Source organism: Macrotis lagotis, chromosome 1 (assembly GCF_037893015.1).
Source record: "Macrotis lagotis isolate mMagLag1 chromosome 1, bilby.v1.9.chrom.fasta, whole genome shotgun sequence".
In the NCBI taxonomy this organism is placed as follows: Eukaryota; Metazoa; Chordata; class Mammalia; order Peramelemorphia; family Peramelidae; genus Macrotis; species Macrotis lagotis.
The window spans coordinates 332313317-332325753 of record NC_133658.1 but is presented as its reverse complement, the minus strand read 5'-3'; the positions used below and the strand labels follow the sequence as shown (position 1 = coordinate 332325753).

The following is a 12437-nucleotide window of genomic DNA, read 5'->3' as shown; positions in this document are numbered from 1 at the left end:
GAACTAGACCAACTATTATAAAAAGAAGTTTGGAACTATGCCTCAAAAGGTTATTAACCTAGCAGTAGTGCTACTAGACTGATACAAAAAAAGAAATCAAAGAAAGAGGAAAAGGAACCATATGTATAAAAAAAAAATTTAAACAGCTCTTTTAGAATGACAGAATTAGAAAATGAAGAGATGGTCATCAGCTGCTAAATAGGTAGCTGCATATGAATTTCAAGGAATTGTGTTGTAATAAATGAGGAAGGGGTTAGTTTCAGAAAAAAAATTAAGAAGACTTACATCAACAGATTCCAGATGAAGAGCAGAATCAGGAAAATAATTTTGAAAATAATAGCAACATAGAAAAGATAATAAATTTTGAAAGACTTAGTAACTGATCTACTCATGGACCAACCAGTTTCAAATAACTCAATATAAAACTTGTTATCCACTTTCTGATAGGGAATACAAATAGTACAGATTGAAATAAATTTTATTCTTTTTTTCTTTATTTTTTGGGATTTGGTTAATGCAGATATATGTTTTGCATAGCTACATATTTGATTGGGTTTTACTTTTCTTGTCTTTTCAAAGAGGAGGGGGGAGAAAAAGGACAGAAGAACTAAATTACAAACTGAAAATAAAATGAAACTGAATTAAAAAAAGTAAAAAGAAGAATAAATCCAATATATTATAAAGATTAGGACCTATAAAAAATTTAACCAAAAGCTTGCTGATATTTACAACAGATAAGTCTTCTGTATTTGCACCAATTCCAGTAGGCAAAGCTATGTCCATCACAGCATGGGAAGACCCAGATGATGATTCTTCCTCACTGGGCTTGTAGCTAAATTGGAATAAGAAAGTAAATATTTTAGTAGATAGGATACCTCAGGAAAACTAAAGATTGACTTCTTCTTTAAAACTTTGAACTTTTAGACTTACCTTCGTTTTTTTTTCTTTTCTTTTTGTTTTTTTTTTTGGTTTTTGCAAGGCAAATGGAGTTAAGTGGCTTGCCCAAGGCCACACAGCTAGGTAATTATTAAGTGTCTGAGGTCACATTTGAACTCAGGCACTTCTGACTCCAGGGCTGGTGCTTTATCCACTGCGCCACCTAGCCACCCCCTTACCTTCATTCTTAATAACTATAGCCTGATATTTCAAAATTAGATCAGATTTGTAGTTAGAAGATCTGTTTAGTTTATTACCCTGTGAACATGGGAAAATAGTTTCATTTCTGTGTGCCTCAATTCCCTCATCTGTAAAATGGGAATAATAATCCACGTTTGGTCTACTCTATAGGACTTGTGTGAACCTAATGTTATGGTGCATATAAAAGTTTTGCATAAATGTAAACCAGTACTATAAAAAGATTAAATTTGAATATTAAATAAAATAAATTTAAATTTAAATAAATGAACTATTTCTTTAAGTCTAGTAGTTAACAAAACTATCTCATTTTTATCAGACTATAGAATAGTAGTAAAGCAGGAAGGGATCTAATTGTAATGTTAAAGATAGAAGTGACAATAGAACTGATATTTATGGTTGAGAATAAATTAGAATAGTGATTCATGGTCTTTTGCATGAGGTCCCTTTTTAACATCAAAATAAATCATTCAGATTCCCAAAGGCTAAAAGTTGAAGTATTGCTATCTATTGAGTTAGGAGGCAATGTGGTACAGAGGAAAGAGAACTGAATTTGCAGTTAGGGACCTGCATTCAAATCCTGACTTTTCTATATGGTAGATAGTATGGTTACTATTTATTTGGCCTTAGACAGTTTTTAGACCTCATTTTCCTCAAGTGTAAAATGAGAAGTTTGGACAAGATAAAACTAATAGCTCTTTTCCATTGTTAAATCTATGATTGGAAAATACACAATAATATAAAAGTACTATTAATTCAGCAATACTTTTAAATTAATCCATAGCTTATTCAACATAATATTAAAATACATTGAAAAGTTTTAAATATGAAGCACCATTCAGTCTATAAAAGATATGAGACATTTTTAAGACATTCTACAGAAGATATATTTGTTTACTTATTTTGTTTTAGTCAATTCTTGAGATGAATTCTATGGTACTCTGAAGGCTCCCAGGGATAAATGGTTCACAGGTTGGTAACCACTGCCTTGAACCCAAGAACTAAGATTTAAAGGATAGAATATTAGAGTATGTATCACAGAATATGAAATTTGAGAATGATTCCAAGGGCTAAAAGGTAAAATATAGACCTGTTAGAGTGGGAAGGAACTTCAGAAATCATTTTTATCTACTCATTTCACAGAGGAGAAAACTGAGGGTCAGAGAGGCAAAATGACTTTTCTCAGGTACCACATGATTACCTGATGCCAGAGCTGAACTGGGGGCAGCTAGGTGGCACAGTGGATAGAGCACCAGACCTGAAGTCAGGAGTACCTGAGTTCAAGTTCGACCTCAGACACTTAATTACCTAGCTGTGTGGCCTTGGGCAAGCCACTTAACCTCATTGTCTTGCAAAAACTAAAAAAATAAAAAAGAACTGAACTGGACTCAGTTTTTCTGCTTCCTGGGCCAAATGTGTCCAGTGTGAGTCAAAGGGCCAGGCTGTTGACCCTTAAATCATACCTGCCTTCTCTGACAGTTAGGGTGGGCTCTCTAAGGTGAGGATTTGATTTTAGATTGTAAATTCTCTAATTAGATTCAGCCCCATTCTGTGGCCAATTAGCAATTTCAAGCCATACCTGTAGGGCACCTCTGCCTCTCCTAGCTAGAGAGAAGTGTTTGTGGAACAGCCAGTTTGTTCCAGTGGCAGATGCAACTCTCCTGTTAGCCATACCCAAAAGGGGCCCCGGAGTTGTGGGCAGAGTTTCTATGAAAAGGTTGCTGGAGCCCCTATGACTGGTTTCCATGGAGAATGTTTAAACTGTGGAAAAGGAGCCTTCTTTTCAAAACTTTCAGGGCTGGTGCCAAAGATGGCGGGGCTCCTCCCTCAGGGCAATTTTGTACAAGGAGAAGGAAGAGTGGGGAGGGAGCGGAGAACTGCTTTTCCTTTCCTTATGAACTTGTGAGATGAGCTACAAAGAGAAAATGACCAAAGAGGTGCTCCTGGACCTTCGGATTGTGTGGCAGTGTTTTTAATCTGGAGAAGGAACATCAGAAAACCTGAAGACAGAGTTTCTGATGTGAATAACTTAGTTACTCTTGGAATTCATTCAACCTAACTTTTGCATCAGAGCCAAAACTATATTCGCTCAGCCTTCATTGAACATATTGTCTCAAAGGCATAAAAAAATCTAAAGATATCACTTTAAAATAATGAAAAATCACATTTTTCTTGGTTCCCTTTCCTCATTTTCACAATAGGCAATTAGGTCTCTTTAGTAATCAAGGTCCTTGTAATTCACATTTCTATAAGGCACCAACATCTGGTAAACTACTTTCCTCATCAAAGCTCGGTGAGGTAGGTAATGTGAAGATTTTTCCCTCTTTTAACAGATGAAGAAATTGATGGACTCAGCTAGACAAAGACTAAAAAAGGATTGCTTAAGGTCACATGGTTTATATAGGTCCTATATAAAAATATTCCATTATAACATGTTTGTTGAGTTAAACTCAAAAATATATATATAATTTGTTTATCACATCTTCTGAGCAGGTCTCAAGACAATGAAAAGAAGCTGCAATTCAATTCATCAAACATTTATTAAGCCCCTACTATACTCAGGCATTGTGCCCTAGAATATGGGCATTAGCCTTGGAGTCAGAAAAGCCTGAGTTCAGTTTTTTTTCTATGATGAATACCAGTTTTTTTTATTGTTGTTGGTTAGTTGCTTCTGATTTTTCATGACCCCATTTGCAGTTTTCTTGGCAAAGATCCTGGAATGGTCTGTCATTTCCTTTTCCAGCTCATTTTACAGATGAGGAAACTGAAGCCAACCAAGTTAAGTGACTTGTTCAGGGTCAGCCAACAAGTAAATGTCTGAGATCAAATTTGAACTTAGTTCTTCTTGACTCCAGACCTGGTGCTCTATCCACTATCCCCCTTCACTGACCCACTATCCATGTCATCAAGATCAAATCACTTAAACTCCCCAAATCCTCAGGCAGCCCTCTAAATTTGGGGAGTAACTACTTTCAAAGGTCCAAGGATTAAGAATTCTGAGATTCTTCTCTCTGATCATAATTGACCATGCTCAATCTGCATCTCCACACATCTCTCTCCTCTTAATCCTGACTACTTGATCCATTTTGTGACCTCCAATCTCCCCACCTTTCTATTTATTCCTTTGATAGATGTATGTTTCTACATGTAGGAATGGACTCATTTTTGTCTCTTATTCCCAGAGAGTAAGCACTCAACAAACATATTTGTTACTGGATGGATTCTACACTAGGAATCCCTCATTCTACAAACTCATGGGTTGAGATACACAAAAAATGTGTGAAGAACTGAAAATAAAAACAAGTAAACAGTTTCTGCTCTCATGGAGCTAAATTTCTACATAGCATCTGTGAAGACAACTTGGACTGAATAGCATATTTAAGTGGTACTGGTTTCTACTTCTTACTGTATTCCCAATTTCTTTACTCATCTTTCTCCAGAGAAAAAGAGCAGTAGAGTGGTCAAGCCCTGGGTTGAGAGCCTATAGTCCTGGATTCTTGTCTGACTTTTTCCTGCTTATTTTTTACTTTCAAATGACCTTAAAGAGGTACTTCTCCATCATGATTCTCAGTTCCTCATTTTAAAAATGTAAGGCAATTGAACTTGATGATCTCTGAGGAAACTTCTATTGTAATCATCTATGTTCTTACCATTTATCTTCTAAGATGCTTCTTATCATTAATATTCCATATTCTTATATTCTTATATTCTTTTTTCATAGTTCCTTTCTATTATAGCAATATGTCTCAATGACTAGAGCACTAAGCCTAGAGTCAGAAAGATCAGAATTGAAATTTGGCCTCAGAAACTAACTGGGTGACCCTAGATAAGTCATTTAACCTCTGTCTCCTCAACTGTAAAATGGAGATGATAGGATAGTATTTGTTAGTGCTTATTTCTCAGGGTTGTAAGGATAAAATTATATAATAATCTGTAAAGCACTTAGCATAATATCTAGCACATCATAAATGCTTAATAAACACTAGTTCCCTTCTCTTGTAGTTTCATGATTCTAAGAACTTTTATAGAGAAGAGAATATTGTTGGCTAAAGGAGAAATTCAGCCCAATAACTTCTATTTATTGGAAGGGAATTGAACTTACCTGGCACAAGCTATCATGAGTTTATCTCCTGAGTCACTCGATCTTCCATAGTGATCAACTAACACACACACACACACACACAAAACAGTTTCATAAACATCATTTTCTTAGTTATTTAAGAAACATAAAAAATAAACAAGATCATTTATATAGCAAGTCCTTAATAAATTTCTGTTGACTTGAGTTACATTTAATATTCAGGACCCTTAATAAATATTACTTGGTATGAAACCTTAAATGTCATCTGAAAATTGATAGTAAATTTTAATAGTTTATGAGTTCTAGATGAATAAGAACATTAGTTATTCCCCCCCTTCCCTTTTATAGCTGAGTATAAGAGTGAATTCCCCAGGGTCTTCCTCAACCAAGCCCTTAGTCACAAGAACTTAAGCCAGGCCCTCTTGGAAAGACCTTGAGCAGCCTAATTCATCTGTATCCTTCAGACTTCTCTCCAACTACTTACAGTTTTCTTGAATTCACGCCTCAGTGTTTAGATCACCCCCCCCATAGTCTCCCTATGTTAGTGAATCTCATTTCTCATCTAGAGTGACAAACTTCAGTTCCCATATCCAACTCCTAACACCCTCACTCCTCCTCTCCCAAAATTCCACTTCAGCTACCTGTGCTTTCTATTGTGCCCTCTGAAATGTTTGTGTTATTCATAATTAACTTTTTTCCACTTCAAAACTCTTCTTTTGGGGCAGCTAGGTGGTTCAGTGGCTAGAGCACTGGCCCTGGAGGCAGGAGTACCTGAGTTCAAATCCGACCTCAGACACTTAATAATTACCTAGTTGTGAGGCCTTGGGCAAGCCACTTAACCCCATTGCCTTGCAAAAACTAAAAAATACAACAAAACAAAAACAAAAAAAACCCTCTTCTTTTTTCACTTTGTCCATCCTCTGGCTTTCACTGAGACCTGAATTCCTTGTAATGATACTGCTTCCCTCCAGATCCTCTCTAGTGAATACCTCCGAACCCATGCTGATTTAGAATCTAGTTGCCATTATCTATTGAGCTAAGAGACATTCTCCTGTGCTTGAGTAGTTCTTTTCACCACAACTCTTGTCCTCAAACTAGGGAGTAGATAGATATAAAGAAATAGAGAGAGAGAGAGAGAGAGAGAGAGAGAGAGAGAGAGAGAGAGAGAGAGAGGAATAGAGAACAAGAGAGAGAGGGATAGAGAGAGATAGAAAGACAGAGATAGAGAGATAGAGATGGAAATAGAGATAGAGAGGGATAGAGATAAAGAGATAGGGATAGAGAGAAAGAGAGAGCGGATAGAGAGATAGAGATAGAAATAGAGATAGAGGGACAGAGATAGAGATAGAGAGAGGGATAGAGAGAGAGAGATAGAGATAGAGGGATAGAGAGAGAGATAAAGATAGAGATAGAGAGAGAGATAGAGAGAGTGAAATAAAGATATACACACACACACACACACACAGATAACTATATGTAATTATATACTCACATGTACATATACACACATATACATTGTTAACCATAATTTTGTTAGGTAAAAATGAAATAACAAAGTTAGTTTTATAAATAAAGTTTAATTCTCTAGGATCTTACCAAAACCCATGGGTGGATGGCATCTTTGCAAATATCAACATTGATACAAAATTTGGGGAGCATTTTATGCAGAATTAATAAAGAATCATAAAACTTTTGGAGGTCAACCAATGAGATTTCACATAGATGACATGGTTTTGTAATATGATTTTCTCAAATCTTATAATATTTGCTTAAAATTCCTATTGACAAGAATTCCATTTATGCTGAAGAGTAAATGTTTACAAATAACAATAGGATTTTCTCTCTGCTTATCCAGGATGTCTCTAATCTTGAGGTTTGTTGATCAGTTAAAGAATTTATTGGAGTTATCAATGAGATAACTAGATAGTATTGACACAGGCCAAGTCAACATTGTAGGAGACAGGACTTACATAACAGACTGCCATTTTATAACTATTAGTTAAAGGTTAAGAGACTAATTTCTGATTAGAAATATATAGATCAGAAGTATTAATTCCAATTTAAAGAATATCAGATTAGACAATATACATACATTCATATATATTATAGCTATATTTATTTACTTTAGCTTTACATAGATGGTCATATCTTTGATCTTGCCATCACCCATACATGTTCCTCCTCCATATTCATTAACTCTGGACTTCTATTTTCAAATCATAATCTTTTTGCATTCTATATTTCTCTGTGCCTTTGAGTATCTAACCTTGTTATTCACTCTCACAGTGACCTCCAGTTCCTCCATCCCTTCCTTCTTTCCCAGGATATTGCTCATGTGCTACTAATACCCTACTTCCTTCCTTATCTTAACTACTCAGGAGGTACACCATCTCCCACCTCCACACCTCTGCCTTGGCCATCTCCCAAGTCTGAAAAGTTCTCCCTCTTCACCTCTTCCTCTGCTTTTCCCTGGCTTCCTTCAAGTCTTGGCTCAAATCTTATCTTCACTTGGAGTCCTTTCCTAATATCCAGTTACTAGTGCTTCTACTACTGAGAATACTTCCCAGATATATTGTACATGCTATATGCCTCCACAGTTACAAGGGGAACTCTTTGAGGTAGCATTGCCTTCCTTAGTATCCCTAGCACTTAGCATAGAATATGATATATATATATATATATATATACATATATATAATATATATAAATAGTAAGTGATTAATTTGTACTTCTTGTTGACTGAATGACTTTGATCAGTTATGAATATTAGCCTTGTGACCTTAGGCAAGTTGCAACCTACCTAGGACTCAGTTTTCTGGACTATAAAATGATGGGACTAAACTGAATGGCCTCCACCCTCAGCTTAAAATCTATGATCATATGATCCAACAAGACACCAGATTAAATACTCAAGATAATTTTAACTCAGTAGATAAGATGTTTTTCCTGAAAAAATTCAGTTAAGTTCAACAAACATTTATGGAAAGATCAGTAGCTTTAAAGTTGTCAGACCTGAGTTCAAATTTGAACTCTTTACACTTTGCCACCTATATGACTTTGGCCAAGTCTTTTGAGAACTCAGATTCTTTTGTAAAATGAATAATTTGGATGAGATGACCTTTAAGCTCTAAACCTAAAGTGAATACTATATACAAGCCTCATTTAAGACACTGAAGATACAAACAAAACAAACAAATCTAGGCCCTGAAAGAGTTCACAGTATACTGGGAAGATACAACATGAAAACAGGTGTGTAAATATTAGATAATTTGAATAAGGAGAGTACAAAAACTGCTAGGGGTATTACAGAGGTTTTCTGCAGGTGGTAGGAGTTGTGGGAGGTGAAAGTGAGGAGGGAGTGTACTCCAGGGTTGGGGGAAAGTCTGCCAAAGGCCTGGAAGTGGAAGAGAAAATGCTATGTATGAAGAGTGGCAATGAGATCAATGTGTATTGAATGTACCAAGGGTGAAGGGTTGGTAATGTGAAATGAACTAGAAAAGGAGGTGGGAAGCAGAATGGGAAAAACTTTAGACGCTAAGCTGAGGAGTTGATATTTTGGCAAAAGATGGCCACCAAAGATTTCTGAGCAGGGGAGTGACATGGTCAGACTTGTACCTCACAAAGATAATTTTGGCTGTTGTGTGGAGGATAGATAGAAAAAGGAGAGAAGTAAAGAAGGAAGACAGATTAGAAATCTGTGGTATAGACAGGATGATCATAGAGCCTGAACCAAATGGGAGAATCAAAATAAAGATCAATAATATTTCTGTCATTTGACTTTTATAGAACTTTGACTGGTATAAAGCACATTGCAAGTTCTAGATACCTGTCAAATTCTTTCTACAAAAATGTAAATCCCACAACAGCAAAATGAGTCTTATTTATCTTTGTATCAGGCCAGTTCACAAAATTCCCTACATCGCATGTGATCAGAAAAGGAAGTAGATCAATCAGGTAGTGAAGATGAGAGACAATAGATGGATAATATTATCCTGTTCTATCTTTCTCACCCCTTAAATTTTAGCTTTATTTTGTCTGTTGTCTTCCCCCATTAGATTGTAAACTCCTCAAGGAAGGGAATGTTCTTTTCCCCTGTTTGTATATTTAGCACTAGTACATAATGTTTATTGATAGACTATTTTGAGTTCCTTTCAAAATATTAAAAGAACAAGTGGAAGGACCCTTGACCACTAAGTTGAACAGCTCACTGCTCTCTGAGAAGATCCTGTACTCATGTCTTTACACTGGAATCTTCTTGCTTCCCATATTCACCTATTGAATTCTACCCACCCATTAAAACCCAGATTAAATACTACTTCCTCCAGGAAACCTTTCATGCTTCTTCCCTCCTCTGCTTTTATTGATAATAACCTTCCCCCTCAGACCCCATATAAGATTTTGTGTAGTAATCCTCTAAGGGACATATTGAGTAATACTATGAATTATAATAACTTTCTATGTTGATGTTTCATTGTCCTACAAAACTATCAGATCCTTGGTGTATTGTAAATCTCCTATGAAGGATGATTTGTGGAAAGATTACACAGGATGACAAAGTATGAAGAGATTCCAATCTCCAATATTGGAAATAACCATACTATTGAGATTGCTAAGCCAACAAAACACCAAATGGATTTTTCAGAATTATTTCTTGATCAATAATTATTGCAAGCAGTTCATTTACTTGTAGTAGGAGTGCTCATATGGAATCTCAGTCTACAATCCTATGAACTAGAGAATGAAGCTGGAGTAAATTTTTCTTTTTTAATCTAAGGTAAAATTTTGCAGGTGTGAACTAGACAAGCAGATTTGAAATGTGACTGGCTTACCTTCCATATCTTGGGATTCAATTCTCAACTCAAAGTTACAGATTTCCTTAGAAGTACCAATAATATGAGAAACACTTTTTACCTACAGAGAGAAAAATAGAGAGATTTAAAAGAGAAGAAGAGAGGGTAGAACCAAGATGGCAGGAAGAGTGTCAGGACCTAGCTGAATTCTCCTACATTTCCCTTGAAATAACTTTAAAATAATGCCTCAAATCAAATTTTGGAATGGCAGGGTCAACAGAAAATCAGAGGGAGACATTTTTCTAGCCTAAGATAGTTTAGCATGTCTGCAGGAGAAGTCTGTAACTCTGAGGTAGACATGGATCTGGAGTAGGTCAGAAACAACCATGGTGGACCTTGGAGGCTTCCTCAACAGTGGGAGCAAAACCTGTAGAAGTTCTCAGTCCAGGAACAGTAAGGGGGTCAGACAAATGGTCAGAAAGAAAATATAGGAGATCCTTTACTACCATGGGGTGAAGCTGATGCTGATTAACTTTCCTATTGCCCATAAGAAGTTCTAGGTTGCATTTCCAGGACAGAGAGGAGCAATTGTGATGAATCACAAAGGAAGAGGCACCCTGATCACAGTTTCAGAGCTAAGAGGAGGATTAGCATTTGTGACTGCAGGAAAGTAGGGGCCCCTCCTAGGTATAAACCAGAGTGAAGACCAAGAGAGGAGTGACATTCCTCTCCCCAGATCACATCACCCTGGAAATATTGAAAACTTGCAGACTCCCTAAAAGCAGCAGGAAAACGTCTGAACTTTGACACAGGGCTTCCCACCCTCAAGTGAGTAGAGTCCAACTTTAATATAAAGTTCAAAGTCAATGAATAAGCTGGGGAAAATGAGCAAACAATAACAACAAAATAACTTGAGCATAAAAAGCTATTACAATCACAGGAATGACCAAGGCATCAACTTAGATGATAATGTGAAAAGAGCTACAAGCAAAACCTCAAAGAAAAATGTCAATCAAACCCAAAGTCAGCAAGAATTTTTAGAAGAGTTAAAAAAGAGATGAGAGGTACAGGAAAAATTGAAAAAAGAAATGAGAGTGATGCAAGAAAATAACAATAAAAAGAATTACAGTTTGGTAAAAGAAACACCAAAAAAAAATACTGAAAATCACTTTAAAAGCAGAATTGACCTAATGGTAAAAGAGGCATTAAAAATTTATTGAAGAAAAGAACTCCTTAAAAAGCAAAGCTGGGAAATAGGGTAGAAAGACTTCCTAAAGAAAATAATTCTTTAAAAATTAAAATTGAGCAAGTGAAAACTAAAGAATCCATGAGACTTAAAGAAATAATAACAAAACAAAGTTGAAAAAATGGAAAAAATAGAAAAAATTGTGAAATATCTCCTTGGAAAAGCAACTCACTTGGAAAACAGATTGAAGAGAGATAGTTTAATAGTTTAAATATTGGACTACCTCAAAATTATGATCAAAAAAAGAACCCAAAAATCTTATTCCTGGAAATTATGAAGGGATACTGCCCCAATACCTTAGACTCTGAGAGTAAATTAGAAATTTAAAGAATCTACTGATCACAAAACTCCCAGGAATAGCCAAATCCCCATTCCCTGAGAATTTACTTATAAATATTTTCATGTCATTATCTTCTTCTGAGTTTGTGTCTTGGGTTTCCCTGCCACCATACTAGATTTTTTATGGACAGGTTCTTTTCTTGTTATTCAGTCATTTTTACACCCTGTTCTGCTCAACTGGCAAGGTGGTCACTGTCCAAAGCTTTAGGGTTTTTGCCCTGGTGTTCTTACAACTAGTTCTGGAGTCTGCAAGGTTTTGGTGTTTCCAAGATAGTGGGATCTAGGGAGAGGTGTGCTCATTTTTTTCCTGGGCTATGTTCTAGTCCTTACCCAGGTAAGGTCAAGGACTAGTGTTCCTTTCTACCCTGAATCTGTGACCTGGACTTGGGTATTGGGCACTGGACTTGCCAAAGAGCACCCTGTCCAAAATCCTAAACTGCTGTTGCTGTAACTACTTGCAGTCTCCAACGCCATACCTGGTGCTGCCAGTGGACTGCACTAGAGGCCAACCCCAACTCCAGTGTCCTCTTGTGACCTCCTGAGTAACCTTTGACAGGAAAGCTGTCTTACCAGAACCTTTTGTTGGCTGTGCTATTCCAAAATTCAATTATTACTTAAAAGTTGTTTGAAGGGGCGGCTAGGTGGCATAGTGGATAAAGCACCGGCCTTGGAGTCAGGAGTACCTGGGTTCAAATCCGGTCTCAGACACTAAATAATTACCTAGCTGTGTGGCCTTGGGCAAGCCACTTAACCCCATTTGCCTTGCAAAAAAAGAAAACCTAAAAAAAAAAAAAGGTTGTTTGAAGATGAATGTTGGAAGTTTGGCTAGAATGCTCCCTCTATTCCA

The 12437-nt window shown here is 36.4% G+C and overlaps 1 protein-coding gene across 1 annotated transcript in view; it reads right to left on the bottom strand.

Moving 5' to 3' along the window:
* Positions 1–566: 566 nt before the first annotated feature.
* Positions 567–12437, bottom strand: part of C5 (complement C5) — a 102970-nt gene continuing 91099 nt past the window's right edge. The window contains 3 exon segments of the mRNA XM_074211693.1: positions 567–832; positions 5237–5294; positions 10045–10126. Coding sequence (XP_074067794.1) covers positions 613–832; positions 5237–5294; positions 10045–10126 — 360 coding nt within the window. The 3' untranslated portion in view covers positions 567–612.